Here is a 23198-nt window from a genome sequence, read left to right as displayed (position 1 = left end):
TGGTGCTGAAATGTTTGTTTTCCAATCTGGGTTTGCACTTAAAATATAAGAAGCATTTCTGATTTGTGAACTGGTCTTAAATAATAAAAACAATATTTTGTACAAAATTTATTTAACCATCAAAACCATCCTGGACATTACAGTTTCACAGCACTCTTTAATTTAACACCGACATAAAAAACGTGATCCTAGTAATAAGAAAAATGGAAACATCTATACTGGATAATAATTATAATAATGAACAAATTTCCAAATAAGTACAAAATTCTTTTAATTGCCTTTAAAATTAAAAAGTCCTTTAAAAAGCAAGACACATAGTTGGATGTTGCTGCTGACCAAAGTCCTGCGATTCAAAGAAGTTCCAAATTAGGCAATTTAAGAAAAAAAAAGCTGTTTTTTCAGTGATCTGCCTAAATGAGGTTTTTCTGGATGAAAAACTGAAGAACAAAGTAATGATAATTTTGATCATTTTACTGTAGCAATTTGTCAAAAGAAAAAGTAAAATGAGGGGAAAATGCAAACAAACAAACAAACAAACAAACAAAACAAAACAAAAAAAAAAAAACTTCCTGTACACATCTTTTAAGTGTTTAGCTACAAGTGTATAACAATAGCTCTTCTGCAATAAGTAGGCAAAGCTCAAAGCTGTATTACTACATTTGGGCAGTTGATAAACCCAAAGAAGTTAACATGCATTAAAAGTTATATAATTATGTAATATGTTTTAGTAGCTGAGCTCTTTCCATCAAAATACTCTGTCTTTCTTACATGATCAGATCTTATCTGTGATGATCAGCTGACGAGTGCCACTACTTGGTAATAATACTTCAGATTCAGTCCAAGTCTCCACACTGTAATTGATGACCTTGACAAATATACAGTCCTATATATGAATTCTGTACTCTGTTATCTTATTAATGCATACAAGAGATATTTTGCAGATCATATAGACCATGATTGAAAATAAAAATTCCTTAATTTGGCAGCTGATATTTTTACTAACCCTCACGCAGTAATTCACATGAAGTTTGTGAAGAGATGGAATATTATGAGAAAAGATACGAAAACTGGATTTTTTTAAAAATTTGGAAAAAGAGAAAAACATAACTGCGCTTGATTTGTTTCAAATTACTTCTTCCACAGGAGTTTGCTGCAATGGCTGACAGCCTGTAAGAGAAAATACAAACAGCACTTACCAAGTTTGCATTAGATCTGTATCAACTAAGGTCCTAAATAATCACTGGGACCTCAGTCCCAGGATCCAACCAAGTTCTTATTAATTTAAATGCTGTGCACCAATTCACAAAAATAATCGGGTGTTATTATTTGTGTGTGTGTGTGTTAGAGAGAGAAAAGGGCTTACATTGCATTTCTTGGCATTAGCCATGCTAGCACACCAGAATGATGGACCCTGCTTGCATCCTTTGTCACCCATCACTATCTTTTTGGCAGGCACAAGAAGCTGTTGTCTTAGGGCAGAGGTGGTGCACAATTCTACAGCCTGCAACAGAGTAAAGCAACAAGTCATTATATTTTCTTTACATAATACACATTTTTTGGTTTGAACCCCATGGGAATGTAACCAAGTTGAATTATAAATGATTATACATGTAATTTAAAAAAAAACAGTCAAATACACAAACAACTGTCGGCATGGAGCACTTAAATTTGCCACATGCCACATTTTCTTAATGTCTATGATCCGAGTCTTGGATGTCCAAAATTAGCTTCAATAAGCAAAAGCATTTGCTAAACCATTTTCTCCTTTTTTTACCACCCGGCAAAGCTACTAAAATGAAGTTACTGGAAACTGCCGATTGTTAAAAAGCCTAATATTATTTCATGTATTTTAATTACCACATTCTAATAGACTTAAACAGTTACATATGACAGTAAACAGTAAGTCTCCGAACATACTTTGTTAGTAAAAAAAAATCTTTAAGAAAACCATGTTAGTTATGTCAAAGTACATACTCTGATTTTAAAAATCTATAAGAAACACCATGTATGTTATGTCAAATACATACCTTGCAAACCTCTTCAGGACTAATCATATTCTTCAGAATCTGTATCACCTGTGGAGTATACTCAGCCACAAACTTATCACACTGAAAAGAAAACAGTTGATAAAATGCATTCATTGGCAAAACAAAATAGAAATCTCAAGTTATTGTTTTAATCAATAATATAATACCTTACTCTCAACATTGTCTTCTGATTGATAAAATGTTTCCTTTCCTGTGATTGGTCACATGATTTGGAGTCTTCAGGGGTAAAACATGGGAGTGCAGTTTTATTTGACTGTGCAGTAATGTCTATATGCATTTATCCAACTGTTCATAGGTTCAAATTGTTTAAAGGTTGTTGACTTCAATCATTTTTGATGAATAGAGTTTTTTTTTTTTTTTTTCATTTCATTTAGTTTATAAAATCAAATTTCATAGATAGTGGACAGAATCTTTATTAATCATACATGTTTGACGTTTTGAGATTTACAGTAGGTTCTTCACGAAAAATAAACATCACTTATTATAATAAAAATCATTATAATTGTAATTAAAAAGTATTGTAATTTTTACATGTGCAGAAGCCACAATATTTGAGCTTCAAATTTTACATACGAGGCCCTTGGTCAGATTTCCAATACAAATTTAAAGAAAAATGTAACCCACCATATTAAGAACCTGTTACCGTGGCAATAGATTCTTGATGACAGATATGACATGCAGAACTGGGTTCCAGTGTTTCTGTATACTTACCTGATTTTGGTCAGCTTGGGGCAGAGAGTTACACAATTGACGCAGACCTTTCTCAATTTCTTGTACAGTGGCATTTTCATTGAACAGGGAGACCAGGTAAGACAAGAATATCTTACACTCCGTGCACATGTCACTGCTTTGAACATTGTGGACTGAAATGAAGAGAAACTACATTCTATTAAAATAACTTAAAACAATATACTGTTAATATAAAATTTATCTAAAACAACAGATAAAACTGACATAGAACAAGTGGTTATGTAACTTCATCATCTGGATATGTAAATTTGCTCATGTATGCATATATTTTGTCAAAACCTACACATACATACAGCCGAGTGCTGGAGAATGGGCATATTCACCAAACACACACTTGGTCTTATTTTATTTTGTTGTGAACATTCAGAAAAGGGGACCATGCACAAAATATTTTCTTTTTGAGACAACTATGCATATGTTTAAGAGGGATCAGAGACCTATACTGCAACATTAACATCAGAACAAAGTACTATGGTAACATATATCCACATTTGTATCATCCAACCTTTACGTAGATTTGCAATGTATATCAAACTGCACCTTACCTATCATGGTGTTATTGCAAAGACCTATTTCACTGCAAATTTGGGCTGGTTTGAGCTGTTTTAAGAGAAGTTGGATGACCTGAGGACCATACAAATCCACAAAGCTGTTACATGATTTGCTTACAGTGGTTGGCAGCAGGGAACAGACATTTTTCACAGCTGTGACAATTTCTTCCTGTATAAAAGATGTTAAAAGAAAAGAGTATGACAAGAAGGAGAAACCACAATACATCCAAAATCCAAATGTAAAAAAAATACATACAAAGGAAACAAAAACCTACCTCAGTGGCATTATCCTTGAGCACATTGTCCAGTTGCTGAAGAACAAATTCACATATGACGCAAACCTCGGAAGAAACCCTGGGTTTCTTGTTGGGTTGTACAGCAGACAGCAGATGTAGAGGACCACCCGTAAAAGATTTACCTGCAGAGCACACCCCTATGGCACTGCAAACTTGTTCAGGATTCTAAAAGAGATTTTTTTTTAGAAAAATAAAACGCATTTAGCTCTACCTCCACAAAAATTTCTACAAGGTTTTATAAAGGTATTCAACATATATACTTATAATATCTTATGCTTAAAAGGTTCCAATACTTACATCTTCCCTATAACAGGGGCGGATTTAGGCCGTCTTCTGGGTCTTCCGGAAGACGGTCAGATTTTTAAGTTTACATAGACGGGTATCTAATGTTTTCTGTCAGAAGACGGTCAAAAATGGAGGGTGGATTAACAAAGATAATTTAGAAGACTGTCAGAAAATATCTCTGGATCCGCCCCTGCTATAATACCACAAAATTCTTATATTCAACTAACTTAAGCTAAGTAGGATGCAACCAAAAATGAGCAGAAACCAAATAAGAACAGAATGAAACCAGCAAACTATTCTAACGTCAGAGTGGTATACTAGTCTTTCTATTGTTTATTTCAGAATCTGTAACCTTGGTAATGAAGTTCTCAGCCAGGGAATCGGACTTATATTTTTTTGTGGGCCAGGATAGAATACCAGATCAGTCACTTGGTTGACATCAGTAATTTTTGAACAAATTACCATCTTTTTCCTGCATTAATAATATGCACTAAACACCAATGTTTGGACTCTATTTCCATAAACCTAGGCCTGTAGTTTGAACCAAAAGCCCCACTTACCAATTCATTCAAAAGCAGCTCAAAGAGGATGTCGCCATACTGGTCTATAGTCTGGTTACACTAAAACCAAAGAAAAAACATCATCAATAAAATAAAGATTACAACAACTTTCTACAGATATATTAAGTAAGACACTCAAGGTTCCCATCTTTTTTTTTCTACTTAAAAGACCCTTAAGACCTTACTTATATTTTTTCTTGTTTTATGATATTGTACCAATCAGGCCTACCCAACTACCAGACTCGGCACATAAAGATCCTGAATTAACTGGTATATATGATTTTAAAACTGGTGCATAAATTTGAAAACCACCTAGAACAACCTTAGACTGTCCTCTTACTTTAGAGTACTCTATTTTATTGTCTCTATGGGGGTATATGGGGACTTTACGACATTCAGTTTGAATGCTTTAACAACTTTTGATAGGGCTTTTTTGCATTGTATTAGATTAATGTGGCAGTCTTACGTTGTTCTAGGTGGTCTTCAAATTTATGCACCCGGTTTTAAAATGATATAGCGATTTTACGACAATCGTTTACTATCCAATCAAGGTGACAGCAGAGCGTGGGCACATCCTGTCGGTGTTCTGACTGATACTCCGAAATGCGATCTGACACACACCTTGTGAAAACGGGTAGTGTGGTCCGATATACCGTTTAATTCAGGATCCTTATGTGCCAAGTCTGGTAGTTGGGTAGGCCTGACTAATAGACCAATGAAAAACTTCAGCCTTAAGAAAATGGCCAATTTACTTATTCATCAATAAATATCCAATGTTCATCAAGTATATATGATAAAGATTTTACGGGTCCTGGATTCTTTTCCACTTGAATCTATCTCACTTATTGGCCTTACCATTTCAGCAAAGCTTCCCATTTTACTGCACAACTGAGTTTTTATGTAGTTCTTCACAATTTGCTGAAATAAGTAAAAGCAAGATCACTTAAAATAATAGTCATACAATTAATATTAGTCATTTAAAAAATACAATTTCCAAAATCTTAAAATGTTTCATGTAATTAAACAGCTAACTAAGAATGTACTACCTCTTTAATGTAAAATTAAAAAAAAATACAATTGGGTTATGTTGCTTACAATAATAATAATTACAATTTGTACAGATACACAGAATCACATAACACTAGAATAAAATAACAAAGAGCTTGATTACAATAACATCATGCACATATAATAAGCTCAACATGTAAAGCAAGTGGACAGATATATTGTCTGAATTAGTAAACAAGCACAGTATTGTTGGAGTTGGGCAAGGTGGTTAAGTACATAACAATCAGAGGACCTGGTTTTACTATATCAACAACAACTATTTGGCATTATAATTTGAATTTAAAGATTAAAAAATATCAGTGCCCACAAAAACACCTCAAGCATTAAATGCAATCTTGGTAACATGTAATTGTATGTAATAACAATGCACCAAAAGAGAACTAATGAAAGTTAAAAAAAAAAAAACAGAAGCATGCAATAAAAAGACTTGATGGACATTTCAACTTTTTTTATTTACATGTCAAAGAAAAAAATAAATTATCTAATACTGTCAAAAATTAATGTCAAAAAAAGAATTATCTAATACTATTATAAGAACAGAAGATGGTTAGTATGATAAAATAAAAGGCAAACAACCCCAAACCATCATGCAAAAGACATATTTTTCATTTTCAAAAAGTCTACGTTATTAGACTGAACAAATGTAGCTACATCCTGAATGACTTCTTTGCAAGTACTGCAGTACTCATCCTGAGCAACATGTCCCTGTGGCAAAAATTATAACAGAAATAACAACAAAAAAAAAACTTAAATGAAATGAAATAGGAAAAAACATACATGGTTTCAACAGCAGCAGTCACCTCCACCTGAAACTAATACCATGACCTGCGTATGTATGTTCATTCAAAGATTCAGACTTTGACTCGAGCCATCGCTGACAGAGGCAATATCCATATACCTGAGGGACAAGGGGTGCACTGCCTCCAGATCATAACATATAATCATGGATTCTTTATTCTCTGATGAAATTTCCCCAATTTATAATGTACGAATAAAGAAAAGGTTGTAATGAAGGACATTGCAATAAAGGAGGCATAAGAAAGCTGGGTTCTTAAATTTGACTTCTGTTTATGGGCATTTGTTTATCTTATTCATTTATTGTTGTTATTATTATTATTATTTTTTTCTTTTTTTTTTTTTGGGGGGGGGGGGGTATCAGCAGGGAAATCGGTGCAAGCACCTGCAGCAACAAGGTGCGTGCATACCTGTGTGGTGTTCCTGCGTATATAAGCACTTAAGTCCTGCATGACTGTTTTACACAGGTCACATGTCAAGTTGTCGTGGGTTCTCAAAGACAAAGTCTGTATTAAGCAGATATATTTCAATGGGAGACAACTCATTATACAATTATAACGATAAACACTCAACACTGTTATGTACATTAATGGTCCTGCTACTGTCATTGACAAGGTACAATCAAATATAAAAAAAAATCCTGAAGTAGTTCAAGATTTGGTAGAAAATAGTTAAATTGCTTAAACAACAACAAAATTATTTTATAAACTTTAAATTTAAAAAGAAAGACAGAAATAAAAGGAGTCGCCCACCTGTAACTTCTGGGCCAGCATGGATGACTGCATTTTCATCACAATCAGAATATTTCTGTTTCCCCGGCATAGCCCCATGGCTTGGCATATGCTGGATGGATCCTGAAATATATTTTTGAAATCCTGAATAGAATTCTTTTTTCCTCATATATACTTACCTTTTCTTCATTCATTTTTCTTCGTTTTTTTTCCTTCATACATTCTTATGAAATTAGTTTGGTTGCATTTAGTATTAAAGAATACTTGTGCATTTCAAAACATGTTTATAGGATGAAACTGCCATTTCGTGAAAAAGTCAGAAAATATGGTGTGGGGTCAATGGGGTCACTTACTGGGTTAATGATATATTGGCTCCCAAGTCGGAAATCAGCTGAAAGTCAGAAAAATCTCATCCCTGTTATACTTTTCATTTGGCAAAAAATTGTTTGAAATAAATCACTTTTTATACAAAAAAGGGGGAAGTGGCTTCCCTTGGCATTACCTACCATTTTAGATTTCATCAACTTTATAATTTCAGGAGTGAAGTCCATCACGATTGATAAACACTGAAAATAGTTAAACAAGAAAAACTGCATACTTAAAAGAAAACAAAAACTTCTTCAAAACAGTGTTAATTTTCCACTATCTCTAAACATAAGGAGAACTTTGTATTGACATTATATATTTGAAATGAAGAAACACAGATTGCATATGACACAGACAGAACATTAATATTAATAATTCTAAATGATTTTAGCTTATCAAAACTGATTAATGTAACCTTTATCATTTTTCCTAAATCTCATGTCTTACTGAACCATACAAATCTACTCACTTCATTTTTAAATGGTCCCAAGAATCTGCAGAGATCTTTCTTCAAGTAATCTTCCCATTCTTGCTGCAATGAATTAAGTTTCTATTGCCAGATAAAAATGTTTTACATTAAAATCATGATTTCTAGTTAGCTACTGTTACAGTCATTATCAACATTATTTTCAACTTTACAAATGTCAGAAATTTTCATGATTTCAACATATTTACAGTTATCTATTTGCTAAAACATTATTTCACAGTAATTGTTGTTTTATCATAGCCATGAATTGCCAGTTAAGGACAATTGTATGTAAGCAGGTAGTAATAACCTCCCCTTGTGCTCACCATAGTCTTAGCACTGGTCATTATGGCTTTTGCTTCTGTCATAATCTTCTTGCAAACGTCACACACACTTGCGTCCTCCTTTAACATTTTGCTCATCTGAATAAAGGGGAAAAAACAATAGCACATACAACAGAAACTGCTCTTTTGCAAAAATTCAGCACAAAAAAAAGATTAAATTTATGGCTTGTAGACCTGCTAGGATGCACCGCAGTTAAAATGGATCTTATGACAGTGCATTTTGGAGATCAAGACAACGATGGTCAAAGATTAAGTTCAGGGTGATTCAGACATGAGCCATTCCACAGTAAAATAGCATTGTACTTGTGCACTTACTACTGCTATACCTTACTAATGGTGTTTCCCTATGCTTTAATTGTGAAAAGGCTGACTGGTATTTTAGTGTTTTTCTGATGACTTATATGGAGGGTTCAGTTTTTCTAAAACAACGTATTAAAAAAAAATTTGCTGAGATCATAAAGTCTTGATCTTCACCTGTATCTTTTTAGTTCTGGCCAGTCTGGATGCTCTCATCTTTTCCAGGGTGCGGTCTGATGCTCCTGAACAAAGTCCCAGCATTGTACAAATTTTGGTGGGGTCCTAAAAAAAGAAGAAGAAAAAAAAAGAAAAATTATACAACCAAACATTTTGATATCATAATAATAAACTATCATCTCTTTTTTCATATGTGATTTATCTGATGAAATATTAGATTTTGTAGTCTTTGTAATATGAATTGTGACCACACAAGTATCCAAAGATTCAAATCCTCAAATGAGAAGAGACAAAGAAGGTTTTTCAATCTGGTTCTCATTGACTTTTGTAACTGGTGGTATTTTTAGCTTAAATAATTTTCTAGGCTCAATTTTTTTTTGACTTACACCAACCTGGTGCATAGTTTTTCTACTAAGACTGGTCACTCAGATATTACTGCCAGTACCAGACAATCTTTTATTTATATAACACAATGATGTATCTTTCATTTAATTTCTTAATATTAATGGGAATTTTGACAATGGTTGAAAGAAATTCATTCTACATCCAAAAAACTAATCAATTTCAATAAATCATGTTTGACTTGGACCAAATTGTTTCAAATTAAACAAAAACTGAAATGACTGTCAGCATCTTACCATCTCAGTCTTAACTAGGTCCATAATTTCTGGGGTGAATTCTGTCACCATTTGGATACACTAAAATGATCAAATTGTATCCTAAGTCATGTATGTATTCACACACACACACACACACACACACACACACACACACGTTCACAAAAACATCAGCAGCTTGGGTTAGGCAGTTTTTATCACAAAACAGTCTTTTATGGTGAAATGATAATTCTATGAAAGTATTGCTGGCACAAGGAAAGGTTCTAAAATTGTTCTTAAAAGAGGGAAACAAGTATGAGAATCTTTATTGTTGTATAATTGAAGAAAAAAATCTGCATTTTTGTTACAAAACGTAACTGACTCCAAATTTTTAGTAGAAAAAAATCAGGTAAGGTACTCACTTGCTCCTTAAATGGACCCATAAAGTTGCAGAAGTACTTAATGGTATAATTCCGGAAATCTTGCTGCAAGGATTAAAAAGAATAAAAATAAAAATTAGAGAGTTTTTATATTTCTGAAGGAAAACGTTATCACTTTAATAAGAGAAATTTATACCCTCTATAATTTTATAATTGATTTTAAATACAATTATTTCAGCAAAACATGTTTATATCTTTTCTTATTATCATGATTCCAATGATAGCAACTATGCATGCAATTGTTAAAAAAAAAACAAGAAAATTAAGCATTTCATAAATTCATACTTAAATTTATATGAAAACATATGTAGTAGAGTATGGCACGCCAAACTGTTTTGATTCATTTTGATAAATTTAGACTCCAGATCGAAGTATAATATTGGATGTTGTTCATTATCTTGGCTCTCTAAACTTATATCTTGGAATGAAATTGTGAGATCTTGAATGAATTTTTGATGACTTGGCATGAAATTTCCCATCTTGAATTTTTTTCCAGTTTGGCAAGCCATAGTAGAGGTATGGTAAAGCCTGGCATGAAGGACCACAACAGTTGCATGCACAGCCATGAGAGTAGCACATGTGCCTTACCTCAGCAGTGGGGCCAGTGACAAAGTTTCGGACATCACCAATATACTTCTTGCACAAAGCACATGTATCGGTATCAACAGAGTTCTGAAAAGATAACAAAAAAGCTTGAACTGTTATCAAACACACAGAAACTTAAGTGCTGAATATCACCTTGACCAGGCCCACTCACATATCTAATTATTTTCAAACTGAGGCTTTAACCTAAAGCATTTTCAGATAAATAATCCACTAAATTAAACTCTGTGAATACTTCCTATGCTTTTTGTAGAAATCTGGGCTAGCCAATTAGCAATGTCAAAAATTGAAAGCCTGCTCTTTGGGAAGATGCTACTTTGCATCGATGTTTAAGTACAAATACCGGTACACAGCTGGTTGCAACTTTATGTAACAATTAATGGGGTACATATTATGTTTTAAAATTTAATTAGGAAGTAGATATGTGGTTATTTCAAAACTGATAGATGTCTTTATTCATATCTCCATGGACAATAACAAAATATATGATAAAATAAAACAGAGGGCACAGCCCCTCACAAATTATGAAGAACAGTGAGAGGAAATGAGATCCTTGGCTTCACCTTGCATTTCATTTCCACTCACTGTGCACTATTCTTTGTGGTTCGCTCTCGACTGTATTCTATCTGATTAAATATCATGTGACAAGAAGCTTACATATGTCAGAAGATATGTAGAGGTTATAGAAGTCATCTACAATCAACTCAAATTGTTAAGAGGCATGATGGACAAATGATACTGAATTATGTCACCTTATTCACTTGTAATCTTACTACAGTTCATACAGTATACATATATCAACTGCCAAGAAATTAATGCCTAAAACCCCCATTTCATGGTACAAACTTTAAACCAGTGGTCACAACATTGGGTAAACAGCTAGTCCATTATAATTAATAAGGTCTGATTAGGACCTCCAAGATCTGTAATATTTTGAAATTTATTTTACAAAAAATAAAAATGAAATTACAATGTTTTAAATATGGAATATCTTAATCATGTTGTGATTGGCACAAAAATTAGCCTGTGAAGGTTCCATTCATCAACCGTTTGACAGTTTGTTTTCAACCAAAACTGAATGAAAATGACATCACATGACTCCTTGTGGTTATTTCATACATTTTTAAAGCTGTATCCGCCTAAATAAGAGCTATGACTCAAACACATCACATACAAGATGTCCTTAGTTAATAAAGTGTCTTACTTAAATATGGGTTTGATAATATCAGAAATATTATACCCATTAAGTTGGTGACTAACTGCAATGTGACTTTCTACGTACAAAGCTCCTTTTGCTACCGATGCCTGGTACAAGTATAAAGGTATAAAGGGGTCAAAATTAACTGTCCTTAGGAGGTGGGGATGAGATCTGCCTCTTTAAACAGAAACATGGCCTGTCAGAACTTACAATAAATTTCTATGCTGAATGTGATGATATTATTTTATTATAGCACAGCAATGAGTGAACAATATACCACATTTATTCGTATTCCTTTTTTATGCACCAATGACATTTGAATAACCCAGGAAGCTAAATCAAACCTCACATGATTTCCAGATCGTTTTTAATTTCTTCAAGACTTTTTTCCAAGACATATAACACTAAAATCTCTGACATGAAGAAAGGGTCACAAAAATTATCAAAAAATATTGACATTTGAACAAAGTTTAACATCATGCCATGCAGGAGTTATTGCATGGAAGTGCCAGTTGCTGACATAATTCAGCAGTTGGTCCCCCCCCCTCCCCCTTTCTTCATCATAATACCCTCATAAGGAGGGCAAGTTAGGTCTATGGGCTTTTTGGCCTCTTGTCCTCCAAATGTAATTATTATTCACAAATGGAAATGGCGCTGCCCCTCATTTGAGGAATGCCACACTGCTTAGGGCACAAAATTAAAACAAATGTCCTTTTAGTTTAGAGTGCCTATCTAAAGTAAAAAAAAATCTCTTTTTCTCTTATTGATGACTTACCATGTGCTCCAAACAAACTTGGTACATGAAGTTAGGTGTTCTAAGACACCTGTGCATGTACATATGCCAGTCTAACTAGTTTTGAGCAGCCCGTTTTGTGCAATCTATACTGTGACTATCACTTACGTTTATTCGATGACACTGATGCCATTGTTATATTGGTTATTCTTAGTTTCCGTTTTTTATTTATTATTTTTTTTACATCAAGTCATAGGAAATGTCTTCTTTGGCTCCCAAATTAACAAAAATTGGCACCTGGTGAACAGACAGTCTACCCTGCAACGTCGCCTATCCCAACTGAACTTTACTATTCAAGGCAGTCAGGACAGTCTCAATGTCGAGCCCTGGTACAGACTTCTTTTCCTTATAACAATTACCGTAATTTCTACTTACTGTGATCTCACTCGACTCTGTCAGCAAAGTCTCATGTATCAAAGGGCTCTTGTAGGATGCACACATTCCAAAGGCAGCACACAGTACATCTGGGTTCTTATCAAAAATAAAATATTTAAAAATTCAAGACACTGCCATGTAACTTGTCTTCATTAATCCAAATTTGCATATAACCAATGGTCTACTTCGAGTATATTGTTTTTAAGTTATTATTTTAAAAAATACACCAAAAAATTGCTTAAACAATTTAATGAGCATTTAATATCAATCCTACTCACCAGTTGTGCCTTGAGCATCTGGAATATCTCCTCAGCAAAGTCATCAACTGCTTCCGTGCACTGAAGAAAAAGATTGCAAGTATAATACAGACATGAGCCTGGGGTTTTAGAAAAAAACTCTGAACATTTATTGTGGAACCAAACATCTTACATAATTTTTTTTTTGGGGGGGGGGGTTAATAGCTCTGGGGTCACGTAAAAAAAGTGGAATTCCGTGTTTCCGTGGAAAAAGCTCATGTCTGATAATAAGACAATATATACCAGTAGCCATTGCTCACAAGCTAGTTCATGGTGGCCAAAAGACTTAAAAGCCTTGGTGATTTGGTTGCTTAAATAATTAATAATAAAAATAATTATGTAAATGTTCTCAAACAGTTACTTGGTATTTAAAAGTGTGTGTGGTGTCCATGAGGGGTTTGGTCCATTATCATAAATAACATTTAAAAAACCATAAAAGAGAATTTTTGCATACAGTTAAAAAAATCATTGCCTACAACATTCGTTCTCACTGCTAAATTTATTTTTTTTAGCATATCTTAATCATTTTTGGTACATGTATCCCAATTGGCAATTTTCAATGCAAATGAAGCCACATATTAACAACTTATGTAAAGCCTCTTTTGCCAAGATGTACATGTATTTCACGTAATGTTACTTCCAGGACTCCGTAACTCGAAAGCATCACGAATTACGACCGAACGCAAGCGTCTTTATTCCATAACTTGGCATTTACTCGCCCCATATAATAGCCTCGAAATGAAAGGTGACATCGCCATCGCATATTGCGATGTTTTCCAGTTACGGAGCAAAGGTATCTTTCATACCCTTGGCCTACTTTTTGGCAAAGGCACCATGAAGTCGGGTCACCCAATGAAATTCCCATCTTACAAGCATCCAAAGGACAAAGTGAATAACATCTTTACGTTTGCTATGTGTAACAATCAAAAACTTTTACTCTTTAATTAATACTTTCATGTATATCAAACTCTGGTCAAGGAAGCCTGAATACACTCCTAGCACACATTTTGTAAGAAAAAAACTAAAATAGGGAATAAAGGGAAAAATGGAATTATATTCTCCAATGTTGAACTGATATTCGGTAACTTCTTATACAATTTGCTTGTGCTAGAGGTACATAACCATTGCACCCATTTATGTTGACCTTGACCTCCAAGTAGTTTAATCTCTAAACCAAAAGCCAAATGTGCACTATGCATGCTCTGATGAACTTTTATTAAGGTTTATGCAAGAATAACATTAAAATATATATTCATCACATGAACTGACAACTGCTTGTGTTACTCTCAGAGGCATACTAAGTTTTTTTATTTCATTCGAAACTTTTACACATTAAATAAGGGTTCACCTGGCCTGGCCCAGTTTTTTTAAGGCCACTCAGATCATCGACTTAACAGTGCAGTCTCTTCCAAACTTTTGGCCTACTTAACAGGTCAAGTTATATAGTATAAACCCTTAAGTTGATTATACATCCCTATACACCCGTTAACTTATGACCAAAACATCAACAGGACAGGAGTATGATCCTTGGGGCTGCTGTGTTAGTCAACTTGGAAAATGAAAACTGGGATGAGATAAAATGTCCATGGTACACTAGCTCAAATATTAACAATAATAACAATAATATATTTTGAAAACATGAAAATTTATCTGATATGAACTGGTGAACATCTTGGCTGAGAGGTACATTTTATGATGGCTTCATTTCTTCATGTTGACCAGTGTTTTAATTACCTGAGCAAAGTTGCTCACTTCATAATGTTTTCACATGTCAGTGGAGCATATAGTTACCATGGACAGAAAAGGTTGCCTAATTAACACAAATAGCTTGCAAAGCTCTGACATTTCTTAATTTTCACTTATGGATATAACTGCTCAAGATATGGATTTGTCATTGTGCACTTACTTGTGAAATGTAATCAAATTCGAAATAGAGAGTGATAACAAGAATATCCAATAACAAGGCCCTACATGACTTTCTTTCAGTTTTTAAAACAAAGAAGATTATAGAACAGTAATGCTTCATCATACCTGGGTTACATATTCAGGTTTTGGTAACATTTGGCAAGCACCTTCTAGAAACTCCTTAACTTGCTCCTGGAATGAGGCAAAGTATAGTATAAAAGTAACTTCAGGCAACATCCGTAGGTTAAAAATATGGCAAAAAAGGCACACAAAGTTAAAATCAAAATATCTGTGGGTAACATACTTATTGATGAAAAAAAACTCAAATGAAGCCATATGAAATATAGTGATTAGAACTACAAGTTGTTCTTATATTTATATCCAAAAGTTTGTTTTTTTTTACCTGTGTTTCGTTTCCTGTCATCAGATCTCGAACATCTGTCATAATTTTTTTGCAGAGCTCACAAAGGGTCTCCTGTGAGTTCTAAAAAGTAACAGATATAAATGTCAAAATAATTCTTAAATTGTATAAGTGTGCACCTGGTTTTAATAAGTCCAACATCTGATGATCTACCAAATTAACATATTTTAGCACATTAAAATATTACAATTTAAAGGAACATTTCTGATATCATAAGACGAAAATAGAACACACAATTCTTCAGGGATCCAAATATCGAAAAATAGGTATAGTATTAGCTAAAAATTCCCTTCCCCTATAGTAAGTTTCAGAAAACAATTTTGGACATGAAATATTACAATTTAAAGGAACATTTCTGATATCATAAGAAGAAAATAGAACACACAATTCTTCAGGGATCCAAATATCGAAATATAGGTATGGTACTAGCTAAAAATTCCCTTCCCCTATAGTAAGTTTCAGAAAACAATTTTGGACCAATTTGCATTTCTTTTGTGGGCATCAGTTCAATGCATCCTCCATTTTGGGGCTGGGTCTCATCGGTCTGCTTTAGGAAGAGGAGGGCACATCCCCAGCCTATGCTCTCTGGGTCAAAATTATATATATATATATATATATATATATATGCAAAATCTTGTGTAGTTCACCAGCCCGCTAGGAGATATACTGTATTGAGTATGTGATCAATTGATCACTCAAGTTGAAGATTCAAACCTGTTTTACCTCTGTCTTTGGTGGTGCCTGTGTTTTCCATACTGTACCAATGCAGTGTGTCACCGCACCACAGGACTTGGCTGTTCTCACATTCTGACACCAATAAGTGGGCCCATAACGACACTCTGGTGGGCTGCCAGCACTTGCTGAAAACAAGTCAATAAAATGTTAAACAATTGGGGTATTTTACAGTTTTCTATCAAAATGTATTAATCTTGTATTGTTCATAATGTGTGAAGATTTACCTTTCTCAGTCAGAAAAATCAAGACATTGATTAGTTTAACAGGACTCATTTGAAGTACATGTTAGACACTAGTAGATTTAGGCATGTAGATAACAGTTCAGAAATAAATTTAATTTTTCTTTAGTTAACAGATGTATATAAACACCCGTTATCAGCAAGTAAAGTGTTAAAACAATGTTTTTATATGTATATATAAAAATACATGTACCTACATCAGCTGATAGAATAAAATGAAAAATAAAAACATGTGTTTTGGGTAATAGATAAATCTTCAGTGTTCACTGACTTAATTTCTTTGCATTTACACAAATACAATTTAGATGACATCATAATTGTGATTTTGAGGTAAAAATTGCAAAATAGGTTTCTCAAATCTCTCCTTTACCCCACAGACACCATTTCGAAGTAAATTTAATGATGCCATTGAGTATTTTAAAACCCTGTTAGCCATCTATGAAAATAGTTTCAGTGGATCTCAATTTTTTGATGGTTAAAAAGTTTTCATTTAAGATCAATCCGCATATTAGGTATACCTATTGACTATTTTGTCTGTTCACTCTGACAGACTTGGTCACAGCTGATTTACCTGTTTAGGTGAAGGTGAACAGGTAATTATGTATACCTCAAGTCTTGATGATGACTTGTTAGTCCCTCTCAAACCCCCCCCCCTTCAAGGTGGGTTTGAGAATATCATCATACACATGGGAAAGTTTGTGTGCTCTGTTATCCCTGTTTGTGGTGTGTTTCTTTTTTCTTAACCAGACGGATTCCAAAACATTCCGTTTGTTGTAATTACCGTCACTGGTTAGCACTTAACCATTGTCCCGTTTTGGCACAAGGTTGTTTTTTGACATATGATTTGTATTTTGATGAACCTACGTAAACCTTGTCACCAGTGTTAGAAATTAAGGCTGGACCATCTGCCCGGGGCTGACAACTTTCAGAACGGGCTCAGAAGTTTTCCCACTCGACAGACATTCAGTCCAGCTACTTTTCGAGATGGCTGGACTTTCGGTCCAGCAACTTATTTTCCTAAGAGGCAAACACTGCTTGTCACTAACTTAAAGATTGTTAACAGACGTATATTTAACTGATTATTGGCTAATATCTTTTTCTTTCTTTCTTTTTTTATCTTGCTTTCCTTTTTTTATTTGAAACAGGATGAAACAAGAATAGGACATCAAATCAAATGTGAGGAGCTCAGTGATCCCCTGTTAAATGGTTTTGGGAGTGGCATTTCTCCTGAGACCATCATGATTAAATCTGAGGGGAATCTGCACCCCCCCCCCCCCCCCACACACACACACACAAACAAACACACCACACACGCATAGGCTAGCACCTTTTGTCTGCCTGCACCTTGCATTGTCCCAGATACAGCCCCCTTTACCTTGACCTCTTTACATAATGGTCCTCTGAAGGGTCAAGTGAAAGAAGGCCAAATTACAGAATACCCTTCCATTCAAGGTCAACCTGACATAATCATGGGTTAGAATTGGATCTTGGTAGCACCCTATTTGAGCCCATGATATAATCATGGGTTCAGATAGGGTGATACTGCTTCTTTTTGTATCTGCACATCCAGGATACTGGGTAACTATAATTGGTTATCATCTTTGAAAGTCTGTCAAAATATTCCTGCTTGTTGGATTGTAATGGGGGTGCTTTCACATGAAAGGGATGGATTTGTTTTAACAAACAATTGTGTTTCCAAACACTGCTGTGTATTTTAACTTTTCTCTTATCTGAAAATGACACTAAAACAGCACTTAAGTCTGGGACACAGACATACCAGTCTGTTTTGCAGCTGTACATTATGGAAAAGGAAGCACTCAGAATAGTGTTGTAATGTTTTTTGGTCATCTCAGGGATCATTTATGCCAAACACCCTAGAGAAAAACAAAAATTGCTCTTCGTCACAAGTCTTAATGGGTAAAGAAAAACAGGTTGTTGTGCGTTTGTTTCCATTTTCAACTTCAGTACAAAGTATTAACTCTCATAAATGTGAACTATACAAATCGTTCTTTTTCAGCATTTAAGTACCTGAAATGCGCTCTGCTTTCCATAAAACAACAATGTGTAATGAAATCCTGTCATCTGAGTGTGTAATCACAGATGTTATGACCCAATCCTGTTTCGTTTCCTTAAGACACACACAACAGCATGTGTATATAGCTTTGTTTCCCCCATTCAGATTCAGGGACTTAGTGTAAATAGTGGAGATTTCCACTGATGACATAATGACCCGGTCACATGAATATTAAACGAGACTAATTAAATTAGCTATATCCGGTTCCCATTCGAGACTAATTAAATTAGCTATTCCCATTCCCATTCTCTCGTGAAACTCATGAGATAGTTTCATGTCAGCGCTGTTTAACCGCTGATTCAGGATCGCAGTATGCTTTCCCAACTCTATGAAGTTAAGTGTACTCTTTTCTGATAATTTTTAGATGTGTATAATGCTACATTTTCCAAATTTTATGAATGTAAAGCAAAAAAAGCTACATATTCTAAGCGGAAAGCGTGCTCACAAGATCGGCACCATGTTAAAATTATGATGCCCATGTCCCTTTGTTGTTACCCAGATGCAGATATGTTCTTACAATACACCCATGCCCTACCTTAAAATGTTTTCATAGCATCTTTCTCATTATCTTTTAAATAAAGTTACAAATATGCTTTTGTTTAAAAAAAGTAATATTTTTAAGAAAATGGTAATACCAATATAACACCCCATTTCCATAGATTAGATCGACCTATTTTAGATCGACCTAACTCCCTGGGGGTTCATGCTAAATAGCTGTCAGCCGGGCGGACACGAAAGTTAATTACCCCCTTAAAGCTTGTAGTAGGCGGGACGGACATATAAGTTTGATTATCTGAAAGTAATCTAGTGAGACTCCCCGCAGGGATAGATCGATCTAAAATCTATGGGAATAGAGCCTATGAATTCTAAAAAATGAAGAGTTTCTGCTTTTTCTACTATTCTTGTCAAAAACCAGTTTGATAGCAAAGTTCATGTGGGAGTTATATTTTTGGAGATTCTATCCATTTTGAAAATTTGTCACATCTGCATATGTATCTACTTTTACTGTACAATATGGTTATCTTTAAAAATAAGCCCATCTGAAATATGGATTACATGTCAATAATATCATCATTAGGAAAATTTATACAAGGAAATATTACATAAATCTAAAAGAATGACAAACTACAAGAATTTTCCTATATTGCAATCTTATTATTCTTTCCTTTAAAAAAAATAGTAAATTTGTATGCTGATTTCCACCTGGAGTTTAAGTGGAAAAGATGATACCCATGTCACCTTTATCTGTTTTCTTCATACCATTGTCCCTTGGGTAGAGAAAGTTAATGCATATAGGATTGTTGAGGAGGGTGATTACTGGTATATGTGCTACTCAAACTACATGTACACCTGACCAAAAAAGTTTGGAAACATTGTTATTTTGAATAATTATAAAATAACCATATGAGCTAAGGTATAAATACTTTAACCAAATATTGATGGATAATGCATCAACCATTTACTACTTTTTGTGTATGTACAGTAGTACAGCACAGCATCAACTAAACAAACTTCACTCTGATTCTTTATATATAAAGTATACATTCAATCTCCAATTATAAAGTTTGATGTGCTGGTTAGCTTTACCGGACTTTGGAGTGGTGTCACTCTTAGCAGGAAGTTACATGCGTTTTCAATCTCTGGCATGTCCTGTTTGTAGGAGGACACATATGAGGATACATATCACAGTTACTGATGCGCTATCTGGATGTCACTTTAGGATTATAGCAACTGTTTTTCACCCTTCCTACAAATCATCATTATCATCATCTTTCGCCCTTGAGTAGAATGGCAGCAGCAGCTTTTTTATCAGTTTATAATTCCACAACCTATAGTACATATCATATTGTACATAAGAGTGGTAATGCATCAAACTTTGTGCTATGTCACACTGAGTAAGAAGCCGTTCCTGCAGATATTTGGATCAATCTATCTCCCTGGGAAGTCTCACTAAATTGATATCAACTTAACCAGCTTTAATGTCTGTCATACCTAGTAAAGCTATTAGGGGGTAAGTATCTTTTCCCTAGCTGCTTAGATAAGTGTGACAGACATTTAAGCTGGTTAAGATGATAGCAATTTAGTGAGACTCCCCAGGGAGTTAGACCTGTAGTGCCAGACGCAGGGTAGAACCGGCCGGATAGCTCAGGCAGTAGAGCACTCGCCCTGTTAGCGAGAGGTCCCGGGTTCGATCCCTGGTCTGGCTGGTGGTTTTTCTACACTCTCCCAAAAAGGTGCTACAGACCGATCAAGATGGATCGATCTAGGCATGGGAACCCAGTCTAATTTACAGTGAATGTGTACAACTTAAAACAAAACAATGTTTTCAAATCAATGTTCTAGAGCACATGCATGTGCCTTTGCCTATATACCAAACAAGGGGTAAGATCCACTTGGTGAAGAACTTTTGCGAGTTCCAATGCTTGGTGAAATTGTAAACTGGAGAAATGATAAGTTTTATGTTCTGACAGCTCTACTGAAGAAGTTTTTGTAAGCTTCAGGATTGGATATAATTTTTTTTAAATCTTTCTTTTGGATGTCAAAACTGTAAATGGAAATGTTATAAATAAAAGCTTATTTCCCTTACAATTTCCTATTGACTTCAGCTTACACTGCTTTAGTTATTAAAGTGGTGTAGTCATCCCTTAATTCTGTTAATTAGTCTAAACTTAACTATACTGAACCGAACTATACACCGCGTTGTGACCAGCACGAGTTAAACAGGCGATTGGCAAACGAGTTCTATCACCAAGGCCATTTTCCCATTTCAATAACAAAAACAGGGACAGTCTTGTACTGGTAGTACAGCCTATTACGCTCAACATGACTGTCATAGCATAAACCAGCCGTACGTGAACATGTAGATAAAAACAAGGTGCACAAGTCGAATAATCTAACTCAATACGTATAATATGCCAGGCATTCTCCTGTGGCTCTGTAAAAGATAAGTCTAAATTCTTGCTTACCATATACGACACAGAGCGCTGTTAACACCAGTAACTGCTGCATCTTGCTGTTCTTAATTTTGTGTGTGCTATTTGCCTAGTCTCTTCAATATTTCTGGCAGTCTGGATCATGTGATAACGAAATCATGTGAGTTTATTTTCTCACACAGCTAATTGGCCAATATTCGGCGCAAGGTGTCAGCACAGTGCACAACTGTCTGTCCTAAGACTAGGACAAACCAGAGAAGTAAATCTCTACTTCTATGGACAATTGTATCGTTTGAAATGATAATAATATATTTTTATAATATAAAATCCATAAAATTATGTTCTGTAGGCTTTACAAATGAAATACAAAGGAAATGCAAATAAAGGACAAAGGTAAAAGGATTAATTTAGATTAAACATTGATGGTATCAAGGAGAAATGTCCAATATATATTGTTTTGTAAAATATTTTATGGTCATCCATAAAACTTTAAAAGATATAAAACAATAAAAAGATAATTTCTTAGTATTTTTTTTAATCATCTGCTCTAGCTTATTGTCCTTGTTTATTTGTCCTAGTTTATTTTATTGCCCTACATCTAGTCGGTTGTCTGGTTGGGAATGAAAGCAATTCATTAGGCCTATGTCACAATTGGGTTGTTCCCACTGAACAAATTATTTTCTGGTTTTTTAAATATAATGAGAATATAATGAGAATATGTTGCGTAACCTCTAAGATATTAAGAGAAAACAGTTGACCCTTGCGTAAAGCGTACAAATTAATGATTGGCCTTGTATAAACAATTGCGCAGTCCGTTGTAATGAAAGCTTTTATATACTTATGTAATTTATAAAGGCTCAAAACGCAATCCGCGATTCCAAGGTTCGTGTCAGTTTTACGTAAAGTCGCTCAAAGAAAACCCAAGGACACATAATGACCAGTTTAATGGTTTATTTGTTGACGCACTCTAACTACATCATCTACGTGAAGTCTCCATCTTCTTAACCATCTCCCATGGCTCTGTCAAGCGGCCTCCTTTGAGTCCCTCTCAGTCTCAGCCCCGATATTAATTCTGAACGTCTTTTATACATATTTCTTATCTATGGTGGATTCTGTGCTGCATTATTTGGCGGTGGTTAATGATTTTAATTACGCAACTGCATACGACCACTTGTAAACGCCATTTAATTACAGGTAAGGCCACAAAAAGTGCACAAGCAAGCGACTCCGATCAAATTAGTTAACAAGTCTGGAAATTATATTTGTGAACTGAACACGCCTTCCTTTTTTACCACAAAAAAAAAAAAAAAAAAAAAAAAAAAAAAAAAAAAAAAAATTCATTTTTTTTTTCATTAATCACGTTGGAGACATTCACTCTACTTAATATTTACAACATATACAGTATACAAAGGCCCGGAGGAAAACCAGAGATAAAACCCTTTAATTTATATCTTTCTTTATCAATTTAGGGAAAAATAGCTCTGGAAAGCGGGCAATTGAGCGCCTTATATTTTAAAGTCTTTAAAGTCATAAAACTTTAAAAGATATAAAACAATAAAAAGATAATTTCTTAGTATTTTTTTTTAATCATCTGCTCTAGCTTATTGTCCTTGTTTATTTGTCCTAGTTTATTTTATTGCCCTACATCTAGTCGGTTGTCTGGTTGGGAATGAAAGCAATTCATTAGGCCTATGTCACAATTGGGTTGTTCCCACTGAACAAATTATTTTCTGGTTTTTTAAATATAATGAGAATATAATGAGAATATGTTGCGTAACCTCTAAGATATTAAGAGAAAACAGTTGACCCTTGCGTAAAGCGTACAAATTAATGATTGGCCTTGTATAAACAATTGC

The 23198-nt window shown here is 34.3% G+C and overlaps 1 protein-coding gene across 1 annotated transcript; it reads right to left on the bottom strand.

Moving 5' to 3' along the window:
- Positions 1-95: 95 nt before the first annotated feature.
- LOC106152701 (prosaposin) lies at positions 96-21562 on the bottom strand. Its single transcript, XM_013526395.2, has 23 exons — positions 21376-21562; positions 16085-16221; positions 15344-15424; positions 15067-15132; positions 13018-13077; positions 12740-12835; positions 10359-10442; positions 9753-9815; positions 9373-9432; positions 8735-8839; positions 8243-8338; positions 7920-7982; positions 7591-7650; positions 7106-7207; positions 6183-6263; positions 5346-5408; positions 4491-4550; positions 3625-3810; positions 3344-3518; positions 2760-2911; positions 2028-2108; positions 1364-1501; positions 96-1167 (listed from the first exon to the last, which is right to left on the bottom strand). Exons 1-23 carry the CDS (start codon positions 21416-21418, stop codon positions 1129-1131), a joined length of 2091 nt encoding a protein of 696 aa, XP_013381849.2. The 5' UTR covers positions 21419-21562; the 3' UTR covers positions 96-1128.
- Positions 21563-23198: the final 1636 nt, after the last annotated feature.

The sequence above is a fragment of the Lingula anatina genome, chromosome 2 (genome assembly GCF_051362555.1).
Source record: "Lingula anatina isolate TDL-2025a chromosome 2, LinAna3.0, whole genome shotgun sequence".
Taxonomy (NCBI): Eukaryota; Metazoa; Brachiopoda; class Lingulata; order Lingulida; family Lingulidae; genus Lingula; species Lingula anatina.
Note: the sequence above shows the minus strand (reverse complement) of the source record. Positions and strands in the feature narration are given on the sequence as shown.